This window comes from Myotis lucifugus, unplaced genomic scaffold (assembly GCF_000147115.1).
Source record: "Myotis lucifugus unplaced genomic scaffold, Myoluc2.0 scaffold_6, whole genome shotgun sequence".
Lineage (NCBI taxonomy): Eukaryota > Metazoa > Chordata > Mammalia > Chiroptera > Vespertilionidae > Myotis > Myotis lucifugus.
In genome coordinates, this window is record NW_005871054.1 from 14,909,383 (window position 1) to 14,934,902 (window position 25,520).

The following is a 25,520-nucleotide window of genomic DNA, read 5'->3' on the forward strand; positions in this document are numbered from 1 at the left end:
TGTTGCCATGATTTATTTTATAACTGGAAGTTTGTTCTTTTTTACTCCCTTCACTCCTTTGGTCTATCACCTACCCCTCCTCTGGCAACCACCAGTCTGTTCTCTGTTATCTACAAGCTCGGTTTTTTGTTGCTGTTGTTTAGATTCCACATATAAGTCAGATCATATGGTAGTTGTCTTTCTCTGTCTGACATATACCCTCAAGATACATCCATGTTGTCACAAATGGCAATATTTCCTTCTTTTTTATGGCTGAGTAATATTCCTCTGTGTGTGTGTGTGTGTGTGTGTGTGTGTGTGTGTGTGTCTTTATCCATTCATCTGTCAATGAGTACTTAAGTTGTTTCCATGTCTTGGTTATTGTATAGTGCTGCAGTGAACATGGGGGGTACATATATCTTTTTGAATTAGTGTCACAATGTCAAGGAGCTTACTGTCTATGTTGTTTCTAGGAGTTTTATAGTTCCAGGTCTTATAGTCAAGGCTTTAGTCTATTTTAAGTTGATTTTTCTGTATGGTGTAAGATAGTGATCCAGTTTCATTCCTTTGCATGTGGCTATCCAATTTTCCCAAGATTATTTATTGAAGAGATTGTCTTTTCTCCCATTGTATATTCTTGGCTCCTCTGTCATAAATTAATTTACATATATACATGGGTTTATTTGTTCCATCGATCTATGTGCCTGTCTTTATGTCAATACCATACTGTTTTCATTATTAAATCTTCCTAATATAGTTAAAATCAGGAAGCATGGTGACTCCAGCTGTGTTCTTTTTCAAGATTGCTTTAGCTATTCTGGGTCTTTGTAGTTCCATATAAATTTTAGTACTGTTTGGTCTATTTCTGAATATGCCATTGGAATTTTGATAGGGATTGTAACATGCCTCTTACTTTGCTACAGCTACAATCCCTCTAAATATTCATGTCATACTTTCAAAAGTCTTCGGGACTATATCTAAGTTCAATGTATTGCTTAATGCTGAGAAGAATACCCAGTGGATGGTTGTGTTCAGGTTATCCTTGAGACAATGCCTAAGTTACACAGCTCTACAAATCCCCCCCGAGAGGTTGTCAGGACATTCAATTTATAGTGTTTACTATACATAAGCTTACTTATTATACAAGGTCAGATTCCACACACTGTCTCATTTTATCAAACTAAACGGTGATCTGGGAAAATATAAGTATAGGGCCATGATAAGTTTACCCAGTTTTGCATCCTCACATCAGATTTGTATACAATAAACAGTGCTATCTTGGCACATGTGGAATGCTTGAACCACGTTCCTGAGAGATCATGGATTTTGTCAGTTATGTTTGTGTGCTTTCAGATTAGGCAGTAGTTAATTATTCTGGTACAAGAAAGTATAGGTATGCCTGAATGTCCTAATAAAAAACAAGCTCTTTTAAATAATCTCACAAACAAAAGAATATTATAAAAGCATTTCCCAGCAGCAAAGTAAGAATCACTAGCCACCATAAACTGAAAAATCCAAAAAGGATATGTAAACAAGGTTATCTCTGGGTGGTAGAGTGATAGGTGATTTTTAATTCCTTCTTGATTCATATCAGACTTTTAACTTTTCTATAGTGAAGATGTACTATTACATAATTATAAAGTAAAAAAACCATTAAGTAAGTAAATTGAGAAAAATGTATAGAAGTCTACAGGTATTTTTGTGATAATTCAAAGTGAAATAAATGTTTCGGGTAATACCTGATCCTTCTGAATTCTCATTTCATCAACTTCACTTTCAGCATACTGGGGGTCTTTTGCAGGGTCCTTGATATCTTTTAGTGTGTCGATACTCTGAAATTACAATATTTCAAATCATTTCATGCCCATAACCCCACACCATCTGACTCACAATCCACGTCCTTTCCTCAGCCAGCCATGTAGGCTATGATCTTTTATCATCACCACTGAGGGCCATGTCAAATTCCACCAGGTCCTTTTTCCTTCTTCTCCTTTCAGATGATTGTGTCTCCCTTGTCTAATAGCCAGAGAGCTGTTTCAAAGTGGAGCAAGAACTGTGTCATAACCCACCTTTTAACCCCACAGTGTCTCACATACAATGGATTTTAAGTGACTGTTTAATTTCTGAGCATGAGAGTTGAAAACAAAGTTGTCATAATAAACCCATTGGACATTTCCCAGTAACCATTAAATAGTGGTAAGAATTCCTGCTTTAAAAGAACCAGAAATAGGTACCTTTGGTGGAAAGAGCTTTTCATACACTTTTTTCCACAACTCCATTGGCGAACGGGCATGAAACTTCCCAATGTCATTATCAGGAACAGGAGGAGACCCTGAAATTGGAAGGTTTGCTCCAATGACTGCATTGATTAAAACATTCAAACTCTATCAGTAACTGATGACACTAAAAACAGTATAAATCTTAGATCACTTGTGTCCATCTTCCTATTACAGTCACAATTAAAATTTACCCCAACCCAGTGTAGCAAGCCAGGTTCCAGTTCTAGAAGAAGAGGAGACAATAATAAGTAAACTGTAATTCTCTTTCCCTACACTTCAATTGCTGCTCAGCAAAAATATAAGATTGATATTCTCACGTGCATGTGAATTTGCAAGAAAACAAATACTCTTATGTGTTGCTGGTTAGAGAGAAATTGGAACAGCTCATTTGGAGGGTAATTTGGCGCTGCTAAATACCATTAAAGTACTAAAAAAGGTCATGCCCTATTAATAAGCAATTCTAGTTTTTGGTGTTTACCCTAAAACATCTGCATACATGTATTAAAGATTTCACACTACAGCATCATTTATATTAGTGGAAAACTGGCCACTACCAAAATGTCCATCCATAGAAGAAGCATAAACTAAATTACTGTGTAATACTATCCAGCAGTCAAAATACCAAACAAATCTATATATAGCATAATACTGAAAAACCATTAAGGCATATTGAGTGAAAGAGACACATTTCAAAATGATATAGAATAATACCATTAAATTAAAACATTTTTATACCACATACACATATATAGAAAGTGGTCTGGAAAGATACAGACCAAACTTGATCCTTTTATGTTATATTTTAATGTTTTATAAGGAGAAGGCCTTTATGTATTGCTTGCATAATTTAATTTGGAAATTTAAAAAAATTTTGGGACACTTTTTCATACTTTTCAATCTATAACCTGAGATTTTTTCATTATGTTTCAGCATCTATGTTGTTCACTAAAATTGTAATCACACTCACCTCCTTCCCAACCTCTCTCCTCCTACCTCTTCACCCATAGTCTTGTCCCTAACCTCTGATATTTATTAATCTTTCCTCCATTTGTAATTCTCTCATTCTAAAAATTTTATATAAATAGAGTTGTAGTGTATGTAGCCTTTTCTGATTGTCTCTTATCATTCAGTATAACTCCATGGGGATACATCCAAATTCTGTGTATCAATAGTTTGTTCCTTTTTATTGCTGAGTAGTATTCTATGGTATAAATGTACCACAGTTTGCTTATTCACTCACCTGTTGAATGACATTTGGGTAGTTTCTAATTTTTGGCTATTATCAATAAAGCTGCTATGAACATTCTTGTACAGATTTTATGTGAATGCAAGTTTTCATTTCTCTAGGATAAATGCCTAGTAGTGCAATTTCTAGGTCAAATGGTAGCTGCATGCTTAGTTTTATAAGAAGCTGTCAAACTGTTTTCAAGACTGGCTGTACCATTTTACATCACCACCAGCAATGTGTAAGTAATCCAGTTTCTTAACATCCTTGTCAGCATTTGGTGTTGTCACTATTTTTTATTTTAGAGATTCTGATAGTGTGAAGTGATATCTCATTGTGGTTTCAATTCGAATTTCCGTAGTAATTAATTATATTAAACTCTATTTGCCATTCATATATCCTCTCTAGTGAAATGTCTGCTCATGACTTTTACCTATCTTCTAATTGGATTGTTTGTTTTTACTGTTAAGTTCTTTATATATTCTAGATACTAGTCATTTGTTGGTACGTGGTTTGAAAATGTTTTCTCCCAGACTATAACATGCCTTTTCATTCTTTTTAAACGAGCAAAAGTTTTTAATTTTGATGAGGTCCAAGCTACATGATTTTTAAATTCAGTAGTTCTCAACCTTTTTCTGACTTCCAATTACTCACATGGGCAAAAGATTCCCATCCGCATTATCTATCAGTACACAAAGTGATTTTTACTGTGACTGAAATTAACTTGAAACTAATGATAATTATACAAATAAAAGAATCATTCTCTATAATCACTCATTAACCATCTCTATTCCTTTCATTGCAATTCAATCTATAATCTCATTACAAAGATATCTACATTTAAAGTCAAGTTAACTTTAGCTTGTAAGAGTAATGGAGAATAGGAAATAAAGTACTGCTCACTAGAGTTTAAAACCAAACTATGACAGTCCTAGAGTATAAAGAGCTGTTTGGCCCAAACATCTTTTATTACAAGAAGATAAGTAGCTTGACTTCATAAACTTGTAAAATTACTTTTGCTTCATGAGCCTAGGGCATCTATAAGTTTAGGAACCACATCCCAGTAGATGAGGCCAGCTATTTTCATAATGAAAAATTAAGGGATACTTAATTAATACTGTATTCCTTTTTATTTATTCTATCCCTTGAATCTCTAATTTTCACCACTGCCCATAATATATAGTTTTGAATTTCCTGACCACTCTATGTTCTTGTTTTTTCTAAATCCAAGGAGTTACAATTTAAAATCACCTAGCAATCAGTAAGGGAAAGGAAATAGATGCAAACTTTTTAGTGGAATAGAGATCAGAAGCTGGTATCTCATGTGGCAACATCTCTTTCATCACAAATATGTCAATGTGATGTACTGCAGCAATACTGTGTATACAAGTAAATAATAAGAAATTACAGCAATGATAATGAAACCAGAAAAGCTGGTACGTTGGAGATGAAGGGAACATAAAGTAGGATAAAATCAATAAGCAATTAAAAAAAAGATTGAACAAATTTAATAAGTTCACCAACCTATATTACTTAAAGAATCCAATCCTGCTGTGATAAACAGTGGTTTATTCTGATCCACACATATTGATTTGCTACATGGATAAGAAGAAAAAAGAATCTAATTTAGTTTAGCAATCGAATATCCTACCACACTCTACTGTAAATACAAGAAGCAAGTTTTATATCTAGCCACTGGTGAAAGCACTGCCCAAATAAGTGAGTGAATATTTGTGTAAGTGATTTAAAGTAGAGCATTAATGAAGGTTTTACAGGAGAAAAAAAGTGACAGACACAAATTACCTTAAATCAAAACCAAGAAAAGTAGCATGGTTAAGAAAATTATGTACAAATATTGTTTATTTCATTTATAATCAATTCAGAAAGTGATAACAGAAGGAATGCCACTAAAATGAGGGAAAAGAAGTAAAAGAAATCAGGGAAGGAAGTATAATAATATCATTTTATTCTAGTGTCAAACTAAGTATTCTCTAACATTTTAATTGTGAATCTGAGAAATATTTAAAGAATAGAAGAAGCAAAAGGTAATATAAAATTATCTTTTTAAGAACAGATATCTGGGGCACTTTCTGGGTCAAGAAACAAAAGACTGGTGAGAACAACAGATGAAACAATATTGGCCACAAATAATAAAATAGAAAGATATAAGAAAACGTATTTTAACAGTACCTTTTGCCAATACCAAATGCTAACTGATTGATAACTCCACGTATTTTTAGTAATAGAGCTTCTGATTTACTTGTAAACTAAAAAAAAAAAAATCAGGAGAATAAATTTTATACTCTGCTTTCAAATCACAGAAACAGGTAACATAAATATGGCTTTGAACAAGTACAGATTGCAGAGCGAATTACTATTTATTTGCCCTAGATGTATGATCTTGGACAAGTCATTTAATCTCACTTAAGCCTCAGTCTCCTCCATGGTAAAATGGACAAAAACAGTACCTTCTTCATAGGGTTGGGAGGATTAAAAGAGGGAATAATGTGAAATGCTTAGCACAGGGCCTGAAACAAAGTATTGCTCAAGAAATATTGGTTATTATAATTATTATTATCATTATTTGATATCCTTCAGTGCAATAAAATATTAAAGCATTTTTTATTTTAAAAGATACTTCCTACCCTTATCCCCCATTCATATGATCTCTTTTTTTTATTATATATTTTATTGATTTTTTACAGAGAGGAAGGGAGAGGGATAGAGAGTTAGAAACATCGATGACAGAGAAACATCGATCAGCTGCCTCCTGCACATGTCCCAGGGGGATGTGCCCGCAACCAAGGTACATGCCCTTGACTGGAATCGAACCCGGGACCCTTCAGTCCACAGGCTGACGCTCTATCCACTGAGCCAAACCGGTGCTGGCTCTTTTTTCTTCTTAATCAAAGCTCTCAGAGGGACCTGGAGACAACATGGTCTAGCCCTTTTCTTTTAAGAGAATATAGATTTTAATTTTTTTTTAATATATTTTATTGATTTTTTACAGAGAGGAAGGGAGAGAGATAGAGAGTTAGAAACATCGATGAGAGAGAAACATCGATCAGCTGCCTCCTGCACATCTCCCACTGGGGATGTGCCCGCAACCCAAGTACATGCCCTTGACCGGAATCGAACCTGGAACCTTTCAGTTCGCAGGCCGACGCTCTATCCACTGAGCCAAACCGGTTTCGGCTAGGTTTTAATTCTTAAGGGGAATGAATGAATGAATAAATAAATAAATAAGTAAATTGTCTCTTTAAGATTGGGGTTTATAGATATAAGCAATTCAGATCTTTTGCACCAAAGAAATGTCAGGCCATCTAGAAGTATGTTCTATGGCTACATTATAAAACGAACGTTTTGGGGCAATGGGAAAGGAAAGGAGGGAATGATGTGCATTAGTAAAAGCATTAGTCTTCATGACTGTGCATGAAGTTGCTAACCTTTCCAAATTTGGTACTGTCCATTCAAGCCCAAAGGATAGAAAATGTACGAACCATTAATGATGCTCCATAATAATGTGCAACAAATCGAAGTGTCTTGCATATTACCTTTCTCTTCTCAGAGTCAAAATCCTAAAGAAATATGTTATTAAAATGAAAAATGAGTTGAGAGAACTAAATGTCTGCAGCATGAAGATATAAATTATTCAATGCAGATATAGAGTATTTCTTAGTTGTTTGTTTATTTTTTGAACACACCCTCAGGAGTAGGCTTCCATTACCTTGGCATTTGTTTCTATAGAGAGCGGAACAACAGCTGCAGCCTTCTAGAGCTACAGCTGTCAGATCTTCCCTTGTTTAAACACTTAGCTCAACAGAATTCAGAAATCAGCACACATTTCATAGTGTGGAATACCCTAAGGATTCTCTGACAAGCAAAGATAAGAAGAAACCAATTTTCTACTTTCTTCAATTTAAAAGTAGGGAAGTAAGTCCTATCCCTTGGTGACTAGGTTCAAGATTCAGTTTCTAAATCTTCTACCTTATCCCCATTCCACTGTATTTGTTGTTCTTTACCTATTTTTGCTTTCCCAACTATATACTCTTTTCTAAAATCTAAGATGTGTGACTCCTTGACCTCTCCCTCTGAGAGATACTTTCATGTTTCATTATTACGTTTTTTTAGAAAATGTTTTTTAATATTTTATCACAGAATCCTATTTTTTTCCAATATCACAGTGCTACAAATGAAGTTGATCCTGGTGCTTATCAAAATATACAAGACAATTGATGTTTTATATAAAACCACTTTATATGTTAACTTGTTCCCAACCTCCCACACTTTTTTTTTCTTTTTTGGCCTGATTAAAAAAACCTGTTACAAATATTTATAACATCTTCTATTAGATGAACATTCTTATAAAATGAAAAAGGGAATCTTATGAACAGACCATGCAAATCATTATTACTTTGGTTCCTCTCCCATAAAGCATAGACATGTATGTATAACAAACTCAACTAGAAGTGGAAGAGCTTACCTGAAAAATATCATATTTACTTCCAATTATGACCAGAGGTATTGGAAATGGGTCAATTAATTCACGATCCTGTTAGCAAACATATTTCATTGATTTACTATAATTACTATTGTATATTCAGCAATTTCTATTTACTTCCAAAAAGATACCATTTTCAGTCTCTTCATAGATGTTGACCATGCTTGCTTGACATTTAAGGTTGTTCCAATAATTAACCTTCACTTAATAAACTGTATTTCTCAAGTATAAAACTATAAAGAGCAATTCCCTAAATTACTAAAAGATTTATTCTTTTTGTGTGTTCTGCCCTTTTATTTTCTTATATAACATGTCATCTTCCTTTTCGTTTCTTACTATTTTGTGTTAACTGTTTGTTGCAGTAGCATTTATACTGCATACATGGGAACCATAAGCTATCCGTTTTGTTGGATATTACCTATGTAACACACATTCATGAAAAGTCTGGGCAATGTAAAATCCTGCTTTTAGCTTTGTAGAAGATGAAATTCATGACTGTATTTAAAGACCTTGTGTTGTCACCATTGCAACTTTATAATGTAATTACCTGTCAGATGATAAATGTACTGACTGTGACACTGAAGGAATGTAAAATATAGAGCGACAGTGAAGGCTGTTTAAACTCTAACCCTTGCTCAAATTTGTAGCTTCCTTTAGTTTCTTGTCAGGTGATATTTGTACAGTTTGGTTTTTAATCTTGGTTTTATAAAATCAATATCAAACTACTACTTAAAACTATTTCTTTAGATTGGTGTAATATGCCATAAAAGTCACAGAAGATGTCTAAGAAGACATAAAAAATCTTTTTCCTTGATATGTTCTTACTGAGGTTTTATAAAATTGCTATAATTTTCCAGTGAGCAGGTTCATCTATATCAAATGAATCTTAAGTCATGCATAAAAATCTAAAGAAGCTGTTGTGATGTTCTCTGTAACTGTGTATGGGCTAAGGTTCCAAGAATAATCCCAGCTGCAACTCACTGGATGGTCCTTCTGCATGTTACTCCGTATCTTCTGTCTCATTTCAGAAGCTGCTGTAGAATCTGTCTTTCCCAGTTTCATTATCACTTTATCTACATGGCTTTTTGTGGCTTGCAACAGATTTTCCATGGTGGGCCAAAGGTCATTAGGCTTTGAAAGATCCAAAACAAGAACAATAGAAAATGTCCTAAAGAAATAAAAAAATATTTTAAAAAAGACTCCAAATAATTACCACTGTGAAACCCTACTATACTGAAAGTTATTATCTAAGAATAAGATAGATTAAGAAAGAAAAACAGATAGCAATTTTCTAAGACAAAAAACAAAACAAAAACAACCCACAATAAAACAGCACCAAAGTTATAGCCTTACTTATTTGAGTGCTTTTTTTAGTGATATGGTAAGTGTCATAACCATTAGTGGCACTGGAATTTTTGTTTGAACTAATACTAATTTGGTTCAAATAATTTGCAAGTAATTGGGTCCAACAATGCATGTTTAGATCCAATTTTACTATGTGTTCCAATGAAGGGAAACTAAAATAATAATAACAGCAGCACAACAGGTAAAGGAGAAGAAAACAGGTTTACTGGTGGACCTTGTTTTAAGCAAAAGAGAAATGAATTGTTCAATTTTTTCGAAGATTAAAATTTGTGTTTCCAATGCATTGGAAATACTTGTGTTACTTTTATCTTCATAGCAAATGAGAGCTAAAAATGTTAAAACAAAGCAAAAACAACCCAACCTCTTAAAACAGAGAATCAGGCCACAGGAGATGCTCTATTACAATTTATCTGAAGTCTGTGGAAACGTTCAATGCATCTGTAATTATTTTATGAACAGTCACTTTAAAGACAAACAATTCTAATAGCAGTTGGAAATATTATTTTCTCCAGTTGCTGGGCTGTGTCCAACAAAAGGAAATTATGTGTCAAATTAATTCCAGTCACAAAATACTCTGAGATTTGCAAGTACATGAGGAGTGAAATGTTTTCCATGAATTCTTTAACGACTCAGCAACCTACTTTGGACCCAGGCCTATGGCTCCCCTTCCCTGTGTTCATAACCTTGACCCCTCCTCTCTCTTAAAGCAGGCCCAGCTGCTGTGGGGTTCCAGGGAAAGGAAGAGCAAGAACTCACAAGGTGGGGTATTAAAGAAGCTGTGGAAAGATTTGGCTTCCTACAGAAATCAGATTTTCCAAAAGCCCAGTGGGCCCAAACCCTGTTAGGCCTAGAAATGGCAAGTGAGGTAATGTAACAAGGTAATGCGACAGTCAGGGTCAGAACTGGAGCCCCATGAGAGCCCAACTCCGTTCAGCCTCAGGCCACACTAACTGGCAGCTCAGGTTCCTTTGGCTCCTCCCACCCTCACCAGCTCTTCTCCACTATACTACCCTGCATAGCTACCCTAACTCCCAGGCAGCTTCATTTTCTCTGTTAAAGGAGGACAAATGGAAAACTAGATAGCAGTAAAATTCCATGCTCCTGAAGAGTAATGTCACGGGGAAAGGGTGGTTATAAGCGAGAAAGCAAAATCTAACTGTGCATATAAAACATCTAAAATCTGTACAAGTTATATTTACAAACACTGGAAACACTGAAAGAAATACCTTGACATGTTAACAGTGATTATTCTTTTATGTGATGATGGGTGCTCCTTCTTTGTACCTTTCAGTATTTTTCCCAGTTTTCTATATGAGCATACACTAAAATTATATATTTTTAAAAGCAAAAAAATCACTGGACAAATAAAGCCCACATTACCTAGAATCAGCTATGGAAAAACAATTGTCCTGTTAATAAGAAATAATTCTATACCCTAAATATGTTAGTGGCTGACATAGAATAAATATCAGGTCCTTTGTATTTGGTCCATGTATCAAGAAACCATTTGTGTTAAACCCTGACAAAAGTAAGATATTTCAAAGTTTTTGTTTTCCTTGGCTAAGATGGTTCCCATGAACATTGTGAGAAATGTCACAATTTTCCACATCTGATTTGGCCAATATGTGGGAGGCACTGTCAGGAAAACCAAAGAATTTGAGGTTTCCCCCAAAGTTCTATTTCTTTAAGATCGCACATAGAGAGACATTCTCCCTCCTCTAACTCATCGTCTTCCCTTTGACGAAGCATCAACAGTATTAATTCGCATTAAACTCAAAGGCAGATGTAATATCCAGCCAAAGGAAAAAACTCAGGGCGGAGCTAGCTCACACTTGGATGCGTACTGGAAAGAATTAAGCTTTTCACATTCATTTCTGCAAAGTGAATTCACTGCCCGACTATTATTTGACATATTTTTGTTTGCAGGCTTGCAAAACATGTTACTAGGTGGAATGCCAGCTCTCTCATTTCAGCAAAGGCCAGAGCCTTAGTTCTTTTTAACTCTTTTTGAAGCATTACAGTTGAAGCACATAGAAAGGAAGTGAGCATAAGCCTTCAGCAACATAAAACTGTCCCCCAAAGTTCTGATTCACAAAAGCCTACTCATTCCCACGGACACAACTGACTGGGTGCTTACTAACTACTGTTCCTGGAGCTGGCTCACTTACCTTAAGGCGTCACTTGTGATTGGTATGCTGATTAAGTCCAATAAAGAGGTTCCTCCACCTAGTTCCCAAAAGTGAGCAATATCTTTTGGCTGGAAAACAAAAACAAAAACAGGTGTTTTTTCTCCAAAGTAATTTTTTTGAATTTGAAATACTTATATTTCATTAGTACCAGTCAGTAATAATTATGGATACAAAATACTATAGTCCTCCATCAACCTATTCTTGGCAGTTAAAACTTTCCTCTTTTCTATCCCATCCCTCAAAATGCATCAAAACATCTATTCCAAAGAATAAAGATGAAGCATTAAGAACATATATGTACACATAAATGCCCTAATTCTAATAATTCTTTAATAGAAGACAAACAGTGCCCTAATTCTGTAAATAGCACATGTAGCAGACACTTACTCAAAAGTGATATAAAAATAAGTAGTTAAAAACATTTGGTATTATCTTTTTGAAAACAGTTATGATTCTAGATAGAAATAAAATCGTTGAATAGGAAAATATCCTGATTTAGGGATGGAGAGGCTCACACAATCAATTAGACATACAGGTAGGGCATGGGGAAATGGGGCAGACAGATGGTAGTCCCTGATGCAGACCAGGGTTACCTGAGCAAGGATCTGTGCCGGATGCCCCTGGGGAATCTGACAGGCAGGCTCTCACTGGCAATAAACAGCTGCTTCCCTGTTTATAGGACTTTTCAATATGAGGGGATGAAAGGGCTAGGCAGCTCAGAATCAAGACCAAGACAAGCTCCCTAGATGGCTAGCCAATGACATCTCCGCTTCCACCCTGACGTGGAGTCGCCATCAGGACACCACACTGTGAGGAGCTGACAAAGGGCTTCCATGTAGAACTCTCAGGGAACATTACATTCAGAAAGATATGAATCTTCTAGAATGAATATGGACAAGCTCAACTTGACAGCACAAAGTTTAGAGGAAAAAAATAGGTGAAAAAAGCATCACATGAGCTTTTAATATATCTACTAACCATGAACTTGGAAGAGACAGATGGTCATTAAAGCAAGTTTTAGATGAATATATGTACTTGACAAATCACCATCTCATAATCACTGAAGTTGTTTTTGCTGTTGATATCTGGATTATTAATGCCTGTGGGGGAAGTAATTTTGTCATTGGGGAATGTCAATTGATTTACAATTTGATGAAAGGATGTTTTTAGAGCTCTCCTCAAAAGTTAAGATTATGAAAGTTGTCTCAGAGTTTCCATTTCTAAGTTTATCACTCATGTCAAAGTTCATGTGAGTAACAAAAATAAAGTTCTTCTATATCTCAATATCTTGTTTTTTCTTTTCTTTTTAATTTCACAGTTTTAATGACCAACTCTCATTGCTGAATGCAGGAAGAAGCATCAGGCAGTTTTAACTCTTTACACACTGTCTAATCATCAGAATTTGGACTAAGTCAATCTATAAAAATTTGCCTGTGCTACAGAAGTGGGACCATCTATTCTAGATTGTTCTTCCATACAGCTAACTTTATTTAAGAAATGGCCTCTTTTCATGTGAGGACTCCAAAAGAGAATTCGATTTAGGCTTTTTAAAAAAATCCTCCTCACAAATGCTATAAATTCCCCCTCTACATTGAATAATTTCTAACTTTGCTTTGAAGAGACATTAAAACAAGTGAAAATAGGATTTTAAACAATTAGGGCCTGCAGTCTAAAATAGTTTTACCAACTTCAGGGTATATTTTCTAATAATTTGCTTTTTGAGCAGTATATTTTCATAAATATTCCACAGGTCGAACATATTTTTAGAAGATTTTTTGGGGAGACACAGAAGGTAACTCACATATTCTCATTTGAAAGAAGAAAAAGTCACATTAATACAATTAATAAATTATGCCCCGAAACCATACAATAAAGTTACAAAGGAACCTTATAATAGCATTTGAAGACATAACAAATGAGAAGGCCAAAATATTTTCAGTTTGGGTTAGCTTCATATCTGCTGAGTTGCATTTGAAGTTTAAAAGCACATAGCCATGAAGTGTACAGCCTGATATATTTACTGATTGTAGATAAGATGGAAAATGTAAAACAAAGTCAGCATCATTACTTCTCCGTCTGTGGGCATAGCAGTATCACTTAAAAAGACACTCACCGTGTTATGCCCTTTAGCTTTTCTTCCATATGTATATTCCAAGGCTAAGGTTGGTTTTGGTGGCTCATCCCTGTACAATAAAGACAGACAGTATTACCATTATTTTCTTATGCTATCATCTTACCTGATAAATTTTTGCTTCCTTCTAAAACTTTAATTTACTAGTGGAGAAGTTACCTTGTATAATAGCATTGAGGTAAAAATGATTTTAAAATTATGTAAAAAATCAATAAGCCTTCAAAACACCATCCTGATGGATTCTAGTGGCAGCTGCAGAGGTGAGTACCAGTGCCTGCGTGACCTGGTAGCCCAGCAGAGAGGCCGTGGGGCTGGCAGTGCTGACGGCTGTTAGGGCACAGGCTCTCCGCACCCAGGCCAGGTGGAAAGCACTGACACCAGGGTCATGCTCAGCCTTGCTATGGGGAGCGGGGAACCGAATGACTATCAATTTAATGAAGACATCAGTGGAGACTTACATACAGTTCTCTACCTTAAATCACAGCTCAAATGCGGGCATCATTTATCTCCTGAGAGCTACCAACAAATGACATTAGTGACTCCTAAACATCGACACATGATTTGAAAAATATTAAAATTATCTTATATATTATTTACATTACAGCTTACATTGCTTGGTAAGCAGTTTTATGGTTTATTTATTTATTTGTTTGTTTTACTCTAGTAGCAAGACATAACATAAATTGATAATCTTAACCATTTTAAAGTGCACAGTTCAGTAATGTTAAGTATATTCACATTGTTATGCAACCACACTTTTGAACTTTTTCATCTTACAAAACTGAAACTTCAAACTCATTAAACAACTCCCCATTTTCTCCTCCCTCCAGCCTCTGGTAAGCGTCTTTGTTTCTATAAATGACTAGATACCTCATACAAGTGGAATCACACAGTATTTTTTTGTGACTAGCATATTTCACTTAGCATATGTCTTCAAGGTTCATCCATGTTGTAGGACTTCATTCCTTTTTAATGCTGAGTAATATTAGTATTTAACTATTTTAAATTTGGAGAATAAAAATCATTTTTAATTTGTGATTTATATATTTATGCTTATTGAATATTTTGTATATCACTCCTGTACTTTTTTCATTTATATATGGAATATTTGGTTCTATATCCTGTAAGATAAGAATTTCCTTTATGAAACAAAATGCTGCTTTTAAGACAAAATTTTAAAACTCTGATATTTAACCTACAATTTGAAGAACTGTTCTTTTTCTAAGTAGACTATCAAGGGACCCAAATTCATAATTTTCAGTTCAATTTAGATGTTGTCCTAAGCTGATGTTGTGCTGGATGACGTATTTGTAATGAGAAACACACCTGCCCTGAAAAGAGCCATGGCTCCTGGGGATGGAAGGATGAAGTAGGTATCACTGTGGATGGCTCTTCTAAGAAACAATTTTGCTGACGAGGAATTACACAAAGCCAACATTCTATTATTTGTATTATTTAATAATATTTTGCAAATGAATGTTTCTTTAATGTGACCTTAAGACCAGATTCCATCTCTCTTGCTGTTTTTGGAGAAGTTATAAGAAAGGCATTGAAATAAAGGGAACAGAGAAATATCCCCCAAATTGGTTGGAGGCGCTTCTTATCAACTTCCCACAATATCTAGCCATTATAATCCTAAATCTTAATCTGATGTCAGTATAGAAGGCTAAAAAGTACAGAAAACAAATGGTAAAATGTACAGTTTGAGGACCAACATTCTGCTTCAAAATTGTATCAATGAGTAATTTAAAGATTATGACTAACATTCAAATAATCATGGACTAGATAGAATAAAAACAATTAAAATACCACAGTAGTATAGCCAAAAAGAAAGTAAGTGTAGGCTGTGTAGTCATGTTAATTTCTCCATGAATAGGGAAGTTCAATATTAATGCTGTATAATTTTTTTAGTTACTGTTGGTTTTATTTTTTCAAGAAGATCTTAAAGACCATGCTAAGGGTTCACTAAGAATTATTCTGTTTGTACCTCAAAATTGTTCTCCTTCCATATGTCTTTTAGTATCTAACTTGCCTTTTGGAAGCAAAAAATGTAGTCTAAACGTTAACATAACACTTACCTGTCAAGAGATCTTAGAATAATAGTAGTCTTGCCCTAGAAATTTAAAAAAGCAATACTGTGTTAATGTCATCCATATGTAAAATTTTACTATTGTTCATAGTTGTGGCCCAAAATAGCTTTTTAATTACTTGAATGATAAATTACCTGGAAACTAGAAACTTTCAGAATTGTTCCCAAGTTTGATAAGTGGTAAAAGTTAACTGTCAACTTTCCATCACAGTGTAGTAACTACACTGCTATTATTATAATTATAAAGCCCCTTGGACGACAAATACTAGCAAATCATACCTCACTTTAGTGGTCAACTTGTCAGCTGCCTTAAATTTTCTTTTTACTCATCAATGCTAATTACTGGTTAAGCTGATGATTAGTGTCTTCTAAAATGTTTGAATTCTAATTGTTGAAGTGGAAATAAAGAAAAAAGATAACATACAAATAAAGGACATGTTGCAAATATGTTCAAAGTAAGCAATCCAGATACATGGTTAGAGTATTTTTTTGTTTTATTTCTAAAGGATTTCTATTTTTTTAGGACCACATACATAAATTATTTTAATATAATTAAAAATACAAACAGACTGTAAAAAAGGGCCCAATCTAATAAAATTAAGGACAAACCAATAGCATAAATGAAAGACTTACAGATCTCAAGCTCAACCTTAGTGAATAGGGTTATGTGATTACTAAATTTTTCTCTTTTTTCTTTATTTTTTTCCATCACCATTTAAATTTTTTTATACAATAAAACCAAAGCTCAGCATCTGGAAAAAGAGAAGCTTGCAGACCTGCTCTTGTCTATTTTAATGAAACAAAACCTCAAAATTTCTGTTTCATCCTGAGAATTACACATTAGAATAATTCTAGTTAAGAGTTACTGAGATCGTGACAGATAGAGAATCCATGACTGACATAGAGTCCATGACACAGAAGACACGGCTGAAAGAAATGAAGATAAAGCTGAAACAGATACTCGGGGAGACAGGGTAGTTGCCATTAACTATTTGATGAGCCATTTTATAATATTTGAAAATTTAGCAAATAGAAAAGGAATTCGATTTATTCCCATAGTTTTACGGGTCAGAATTAGGACCAAGGGGTGGAAGTTACAAACGGAAGTTTTCTAATAACTAGGAGTTAACAAAAATTGAAACAGGCTACAGTTTTGGAAGAGAACTCCCCCACTGCTGGAGATGTTCAAACTCTAAAACCACTGTTTGCAATAGCCCTTAACCTTTTCAGGAGGTGCTAGAATGCTAGGATATTCTAATTTCCCAGAAAAATGCACTGATGCACAATCACACAATTTTGCATACATTTCTTGGGAATTCACTGATCCCAAGAAGTATCTCTACGGTCCCCAGGGTTAAGAATCCCTATTGTAGAAAACTAGAATATCTCCCCCAGTAAGTGAAGGTTAACCATATCATACTTATATGGTTCATGTTTATATTATCTATATGCTTATGTCCGTTGTACAAGTGGTCATCAGGTTAGCACTTATGGTGCCTTTGTGCAAATTGGGAAGAGATGGCTCCTCTGGGCAGTCTAATTAGAGGCAAGTGCCCCTGCCTCCAAGCTGCTGTGGCCCACGTCAGGGACACCAACAACAAGTGTTCAGGCTGGATGTGAGTACCCACTCACCCATAAGCAGGACACCCTCAAATGGGGCATAACCAGCTCCAACATAACCAGCAGGCCAGAGACTCATTAGATGGCTCAAGAGTTGAAGTATCCACATTTTTATCAAAGGATTAATACAAATTTTACCACTAGTTGTTAAATCATCACAATACTTGGAAAAAATTAGGAAAAATTACCCCATTTTTACTGCCAATGAAGAAAACGGATTTTTCTCCAATTTCAGCTCCATCACCTTCACTTCCGTTACTTTCCCGTTTCTCCACTTCAGCTTTTGCAATTTCCCAGAGCGTTTCACTGAGAGGCAGGAAAACAAAATTCAGAGAAACAAGAAGACTTCTTTCCATTATTTATTTCAAGCTCAGAGCACTTTTATTTCAGTCAAATTTACAAAACGAATCAACATTATTTTCTGGAGGACAATAAACTGGTAAAACTGCTGACTGAGGATTAGTCATTTTCTTTGTACTGGTTCATCAGAGAAAGCTGACCATGATACGCAGAGCCTTTCGCACCAGACTTTGAGGGTTTCTAATTCTGGGGCTCCCAGGCGAGGCTGAAAGCTGTATGTGTGAGCTTCTCAGGCACATATGAATATCCAACTTTGGGAAAGATACAACTTGAAAAACAGCATCTGGGCAAATGGGGGAAGGTGTAAAACCAGTGTACCAAATAATCTCTGCTCCCTCAACTATTCCTATTTTTAACTCAGGATTCCCTTATTTTTTTTAAAATATATTTTTATTGATTTTAGAGAGGAAGGGAGAGGGATAGAGAGATAGAAACATCAATGATGAGAATCATTGATCAGCTGCCTCCCGCATGTCCCCCACTGGGGACCGAGTCCGCAACCCAGGCATGTGCCCTTGGCCGGAATCGAACCTGGGACCCTTCAGTCCACAGGCCGATGCTCTATCCACTGAGCAAAACCAGCCAGGGCAGGATTCCCTTATTTTTAATACAGAAAATATAAAGAAAAAAATCACCCAAAATCACATTTTGAAAATCATTTTCATTCATATCTCTACACACACATATAATTTTACACAAATACGATTACATCATTTTTTAAATTAAAGCTTAATGTGAAAAATGGAGTATTGAACTAAAAAGAATGAGCAAGATCTGATGTGTTGTACGCCTGAATCTGCTACATTCTACATATGCCAACTTGGGCAAATTAGCCAGCTTCTCTGGATCCTTCATTCCCTTATTAGTTTAGCAAAAATTTATTGGGCACCTAATACTTGCAGGTTTCTGTGCTGGTCCCCAGGCTCACCTGTTTCTTCATCTCTAAAATGCTAATAAAAAAGAATACCAACCTTATAAGATTGTCATGATTGATTATTAAAATGTATCATTTAGTTTAGGGCTTGGCCGACTTATAATTATTAAGAGCTTATAATAATTGTTATTCAAGAACCAAGGATGAAGAAAGGAGCTAAAGCAGGTGTCCCTAAATGTCTGCACTAAAATTCACACATTCATTTCAGGGTGAGCCCCCTGGAACTCAGTCCAGGCCTGTCTGCTCTTTATTTACATGCCATTCTCTCAAAGCGTGATTATCTGCTTTCCAACTTCCCAAAGAGAGGAGAGAAGGAGGTGCTGCAACCAGTCTTGCCGCTGGGGGAAAGTTATAACTATAGCCAGAACTTTAAAATCCTAACCAATGGTACGGTTACTGGGAAACTAACGGTTTCTCACACAAGATTCATAGCCTCCTCAGAGATCACACTGCCAACCCACAAGGTGAGAAAACCCCATTTACGCTGCTCTGTGATGGACTCCAGGAACCCCATCTCCTCCACGTCCTTACACATTGTTCAGAGAAGGTGTAGGGGTGGCCTTGGGAACAGGGACTTAAAACCGGCACCACAGAACTGAAGAGCTACAATGTACTTAACAGGTCATCCCTATCCCCTCCGCTCCCTCCCCTCGCTTTTAAACACGATCCTACACTTAGTGCTGCCGCAGGTCCCCCGACCCCCCTCGTTTACTGTTGCTGTGAACCCCTGCACCAGGAGGGGGTCCCGAAGGAAGTGGCTTTGTGAACCCCTGCTCCTAGGGCATTACATTCCCTGGCCTGCAAGAAACTTTTATTGAGTAAGTGCATGGTTGGAGTTGAATGTTTCCAAATCTCTTCCTTTCTACCTGGGGAACTTTCGGCAGAATCCACACGCGCAAGGGCAGTTCCCACGGGTCTCTGACCACCCAGGTACGGGTTGCAAGCAGGACAGACCTACAATTTTCTCCCACCATCGGGTCCCACGTGGGCTCCCCTCCCAAAATACACCCCCAGCGGCCTCTCCCTCCCCACCCCTTCCACGCTAGGGTGGGAAAGAGGGGAGGCGATCGAGGGGAGCGTAAGCCTGGCGCGAGCAGGGATGCGGGGATACCTGGGCATAGTGGCTCTGCAGCCCCAGGGTCCGAGCTCCGCGTAGGGCCCAGCTTAGAAATTAGACCGCAAACTCCGAGGTGGGCCCGGGCGAGAGGCTCTTCGGTTGCCATGGGAGCGACGTCACAGGCTGGGTTGCGTGCAGAAGAAGGGCTTTATGGGAAATGTAGTTCTCAGTGTCCTTTTTCAAGTCTCAAGCTCAGCCGCATCTCCCAGAATGTGCAAGAACGAAGTGACACGCGGCAACAAACTCTTTGATCTAAAAGTTCTCGGCTGCATGTGTTCTTTCATTTAAAAAAATTCTATTGAGTACCGAATATATGCCAGGATTCTCTATTCTCTCTCTCTCTCTCTCTCTCTCTCTCTCTCTCTCTCTCTCCAGGTAGTTTTCTCTTGCCAATAGCAGTAATTTGGGAATGGAGAGTGAAGCAATCTCCCGAGCTATTTTCTAGTGATTTACTAGCGGCAAAGAATATTATGATTTTTGTATTTCCCAACTTTCTGCTTATTTAGTTGTTTCCGGCTTTATGCAACAGCACATTATTTATTAACAGGTTAATAACGTCAATGCATCTCCACAATATTTCACTTACTTTACCTCCAAATCAATAATAAATATTGATTTAGTACTGTATGCAAAACTGTGTGCTACACAGAGTAAGAAATGAAGCGATGATTAAGATAAGATCCTTACCCTTGAGAAAGATATACAATAGTAATTAAATAACCCAAAGGAAGCCAGTGATATAAACTATTGCAGAGCTCCCCCAAATTACATAAGAATAAGTGACTATGCCCATTGCTGTTGGGGGAACATTCATGGCAGTGGCAGTAGTTGATCTATCCTGAATGCTGAGTAGACACAGGCTTTCCAGCTCAAGATGTCCTGGATATTTGAAGGAGATAACTCTCCCTGCACCCTTCTGCCACTGGCTTGGTTTCTATGGTGTAATGTTCAGGAACATGGACCTTAAAGTGAGACAGACCTGGATATAAATCCTGACTCAGCCACACTGTGAACATTTGTGTCTTGTTTTGGAGTTATTTGCTAATAGATATTGCCTTAGTAAGAGTTTTTGTTTCTTGCCTATTACTGGACCCCAAAATACTTCAAACATACAATGAAGATTTTTGGATTGATGTTGATTATAAATATGCCTTCAGAATCATTGTGACTGTTCAACTTAGGTAAAATTATCATATGAAGCAAATGTTTATCTCATCTCCTCAGCCCAGTCTCTGCCCAGGCCCATCCAACTCCTCACTGTAGGAATGACCTTCCCACTTTCCCACTTAAATGCCCAAGAAAAGCCCAAGGTTTGGTCCCACTGAAATATGGATGAATCTCACTTTACCCTAAATATCCATGTGTGGACTTTACATTAATTTGGAGTTTAAATTACTCACGCACTAGTAAAACCCCTTTCTTCTTTTAGGGAAAAGAGAATAGGGGAGAAACGTGAGAGGAGATACAATTTCTACATGAGCCATGTGGCAGAGAAACTTCTCCTGTTATTCCTGTTCCCTATTCCCCCATTTCAGTGCCTACAATCCTGAAGCCTTGGCTCCACAGACATCAGCCCAGAGACTGCACTGAGGGAGTCTGAATTCCCTGGCAGCTCGGGGGCGGGTGCACGGGTGAAATGTGTTCTTGGCATCCCAGGAACACTGAAAGACTTTTTCTGGAGAAATAGGGTTATCCATGGTGGTTAGTGCTTCAGGATTATACTTCCGTAAAATTATGGGTTAAATGTATTGTTCCAGGAACCTGACCACCTTTTTTTTCTATTAAAAAAAAAACTCCAACCAACCAACTAATATACACAATTTTAGAACAAAGATTCTGTAAGTTGTGACTAACTTTTCTTGTAAATGGAGAGTTAAATTCATTTCCAAGCTCTGGCAGTATTTGACTTTAAGGACACACACACACAAAACATAGAACCATTCACAATAAATTTTTAGAAAACAGTCCATTCAACTCATCTATATGCAATAAGCTCCCTTAAGGGGTTAATATGAAATCATGGGAGAAGCCCATGCTTTATACATATTGTATATGTGTCAATATGCATACACATGTATTAAAATTATAACTTGCCCAAACGACTTCCTTTTATATGGATAAAACAAAGCAACACTGAAGACAAAGCATGAATATAAGAGAAAGAGGTAATAACTACCATTTTCACTATGAGTACACCTCAGTTTTGACAATGAAAACGTTAGCTACTTCTTTAAGATTATTCAAAATATAATGCTCAAAATGGGTTTTGTAAGTCATTTATTATGATTGAAAGGTAAGAAAATGATAGGAGACACATATTACAATTAAACATGTAACATTATTCTCTTGTAGCCAATCATAATAACATAGTTTTAATTTTTTAAATGTCTATATAAGTAATTTTCCAGAAAATGAAATTTTCACATCATCAGTTACAGAAAATTGACTTCTTTCCATCAAAATATTTTATCTCTGCTCTATCAAAATTAATACTGAGTCTAGGGTACTAAGGTTTAAGCTAAGCCTTCACAACTTGTTTAAATTAGAAGATTTAGGGTTGCTTACCAAATGGTGAACTAACTATTTCCTGGGAATAAAGTTCTCACACATATTTAACAGCTCTGCCAAGTCTCTGGCTCACCAACTAATGATTTTTTAAATGGTTTTCTGGGAACTTAAAAACTCTATTGTATCCCAGCCAAAAAGCCTCCTGAGAGTCATCTCAAACTAGTAACCAGTTTATTCTCAAAAACGAATTTGCTTACACAATAAGTGGTTGTGGCTCAAAAGATTTAGGGAAAATAGTAAATGGAAATCTCTTTCTATGGTTTGTTGTTGCTGTTCTTGTTTTATCATTACCAATAAAGCAACATCTTACTTAAGCAGCACATTTCATGGCTCTGTCCTTTCTAGGGATGCTCGTATGGGATGGAACATTTGTAAAAGGCTTAGTGTGAGAACAGTATACTGCCATAGGGAGCAAAGAAGAAAACATGAAGGCTCTGCCAACAAATGAATTCAAGCAGCTAACATTTTTTTTTTCAAATTGGTTAAAAAAAGTACCATACACAAAGTGATAAATATGTCCAAAAAATAAATACAAATATTCTACACATAAATAAAATTAAGTATACTGATTACCATCGCAATTAAACATCTTATAATTTTCATGTCTTATCACAGTTTCATATTTATCAAGAATACTAATTACTATGTCCTGACACATACTACAATGTCACTGACCATTTATGTAGCCTAGTAAAAGAATATATTTCTAGGCTCTTTCAACTAAAATTTCACCTCCTTTGACAGAAATATTACTTTCTCTTCTTATAAATATACTAGAGGCCCAGTGCACGAAATTCATGCACGGGTAGGGTCCCTAGACCTGGTCGGCGATCAGGGCTGATCTGTGGGGCGACCAGCGGGGCGATTGGGGGCCCCCGCTGGCACCCACCTTGACTGACCTGGGGCCTGCGGGCTAGGGGCAGCTCCTGTATTGAGCGTCTGCCCCCTGGTGGTCAGTGCACGTAATAGTGACCGGTCATTCCACCGGTTGTTCCACTCTTTGATTTGCATATTAGACTTTTATTATATAGGATTTTTTGGGAATTTATTTTCAAACTACCATGAAAAAGGACTGTATGAGGCAAAAATTTAAGAACTGTCTTTGTTTTCAACGATATTATTTAACAAACCAAGGTCAAGATGGCCCAGCATCAAATGCAATGAAATGTGGGCAATATTCCAGTAAACGCAGGCTCTGTTGACAACCAAGGAATGTCAGGAATCACTGTCTCGTTTTAAATTTTACACTCTAGTGATCTGAAAGCTGACGGTGTATGCTTCCTAATATTACATAGAAAGTTCTGGTTACCTAACTCCTGTTTTCTCACACAATGATTCATCGGGCCAGAAGATTTACTGAACTTGCTCTAAAAATTTATACATAAACACCATCCTGCAGCTGTTTCTTACACTCTGCACTCCACTTCTTTCCAAACACATTAATTAAAATACATTTAATTACAGTACTTAGCTTTTTGGCAGTATTTCCAAATATTCAACTCGTTTGCCAAGTGAGAGTTTGGAATCTCCCTTTCTAAAGATTGCCAGAATGTTTTTTAAAAGAAGAAGAAAAAATAAAAAAACCATATTGCATGATGTGTCTGATAGCAAGGGAGAAGGGAGACAGAAAAAAATTACAAATTCTAACCCATTTAATCCAGGAGAACATCAGTATGTGTGCAAGTTTTGTGTGTTATGTGTTATTAGTATTCGTTTGAATATTTATGAATAAAATAAAACAAATAACCTCCATTATTTTTAAAATCTGGAATACGAGTATGTGGGTGCCATGTTGCCAGGATGTAAATAAACTTATTTGGAGCGGATGCAGCCACTGCTTAGAGGACAGGGAGTGATGTTCAGGCCCCCCACACTTTCAGAGTAAAGTGGGGCCTTTGGTTGGTCTGCTGCTTGAGAGCAGGGGCTGGCTTCCCATCGTCCTGGCGTGGGGTCCCTGGTTCCGGGCTGAGAGCAGCGCTGGAGCAGAGAGGTGGTGAAACGCAGCCTTTTGCTGATGGAAGTTGTTTATGTAACTGGCGATCAAAAGCGTGATTTCAAGAATCTAAAACAAGAAAAACAGAATTGTTATGCCCCTGAGAAGTTCTCATTATTTCCAAAAGGAAGTGTTAGCTATGGGTAGTCTCTATTTGCAAGTGCCCAGGCTACTAGCATTCCCTTCTACGCAGATCAAACAATGAGGCATTTACATGTTTGCATGTAAGTTTATTTACTGCATTTAGTTAGAGGCATTAGTTTGCTAAAAATAGTAAAGAAAAGTGTGTTTTAATCATAAAATCTCAATCTTCCCACTAATGGGTCGGTAAAGTGAATTACGCCAAGTAAATACGATAATGCATATAAAGTTCCTCACAACAACTTACACCAAGGCCACTTATGTTGAACCTTCTGTATAGCAAGCATTGGGCTAAATACAATTCCTTCATTTAATTCTTAAGTAAACAAACAAACAAAAGGTAGCATCATACCATTTAATTTTTAGATGAAGAAACCAAAGCTTTAAAAAGTAGAGGTAAGCCAGAAGTTGGAGCTAGGGTGTTTGACTATAAGTGAAGTCTGTTTTCTCCTCTGGAACTTAGTCTTTGCACAATAAATGTTTTAGTGTGAAAGAACACTAGCATAAAGAGTTGGTTCAAAGAATTCTACTCACCTTGGGTTTTGCCATGGCAAAAAGTAATTTCTCTGTTGGTTTGTCCTTTGAATGCGTATTGCTAATGACCATCATAAAGTCATCTTGATATCCTCCAAATGTCATTAGACTCTTGTACACATAGCTGACTATTAACCTCTTCAAAGAGAAGTAAGTATGTTATACACTCTTTATTTTCAAAGACAGATGAGAAGTGATTAATAGCATATCTCCGTTAAATGCTGATATTAATTATGATATAATACAAACATTTTTCCTAAAGTCAAATTTACTGTGATCCAAAATAGATAGCAGTATACTAATTTTATTTATCATTTACCTTTATAATTAAAATACATTTTGATTTTGAATCAAATAACTCACTTTAGGAAAATGAGAAAAATACAAGAAGAAAATAAAAAGTGTCAATCTTCCAGCATTCAGTGGAAAGCCACTGTTAATATTTTTGTATATGTCCTTTAATATTTTTGTATATGTCTACATATGTATGTTAGG

At 36.2% G+C, this 25,520-nt stretch overlaps 2 protein-coding genes across 4 annotated transcripts in view; both read right to left on the bottom strand.

The window, feature by feature from the left end:
- The window catches only part of DYNC2LI1 (dynein cytoplasmic 2 light intermediate chain 1), a 26,640-nt gene extending 6,706 nt beyond the window's left edge, over positions 1–19,934 (bottom strand). For both annotated transcript variants that reach the window (XR_002827154.1, XM_014447772.2), the window contains exons 1-12: positions 19,784–19,934; positions 17,567–17,684; positions 15,748–15,782; positions 13,652–13,721; positions 11,518–11,606; positions 8,966–9,152; positions 7,967–8,035; positions 6,984–7,061; positions 5,674–5,750; positions 5,008–5,078; positions 2,214–2,311; positions 1,719–1,811 (exon numbers count right to left, since the gene is read on the bottom strand). Coding sequence is in view for 1 of the 2 variants with exons in the window: in XM_014447772.2 (XP_014303258.1) it covers positions 1,719–1,811; positions 2,214–2,311; positions 5,008–5,078; positions 5,674–5,750; positions 6,984–7,061; positions 7,967–8,035; positions 8,966–9,152; positions 11,518–11,606; positions 13,652–13,721; positions 15,748–15,782; positions 17,567–17,684; positions 19,784–19,791 (993 nt within the window). In the remaining variant the exon portion in view is untranslated. The remainder of the gene's footprint in view (positions 1–1,718; positions 1,812–2,213; positions 2,312–5,007; positions 5,079–5,673; positions 5,751–6,983; positions 7,062–7,966; positions 8,036–8,965; positions 9,153–11,517; positions 11,607–13,651; positions 13,722–15,747; positions 15,783–17,566; positions 17,685–19,783) is intronic.
- Positions 19,935–23,318: 3,384 nt separating this feature from the next.
- PLEKHH2 (pleckstrin homology, MyTH4 and FERM domain containing H2) overlaps positions 23,319–25,520 on the bottom strand; it is a 74,076-nt gene continuing 71,874 nt past the window's right edge. The window contains exons 29-30 of one of the 2 annotated variants that reach the window (XM_006083416.3): positions 25,026–25,163; positions 23,319–24,419 (exon numbers count right to left, since the gene is read on the bottom strand). In XM_006083416.3, the coding sequence (XP_006083478.1) occupies positions 24,234–24,419; positions 25,026–25,163 (324 nt within the window). In that variant the 3' untranslated portion in view covers positions 23,319–24,233. Of the gene's footprint in view, positions 24,420–25,025; positions 25,164–25,520 lie in introns of those variants that run through there. The other variant, XR_001345979.2, reaches the window with a different exon arrangement.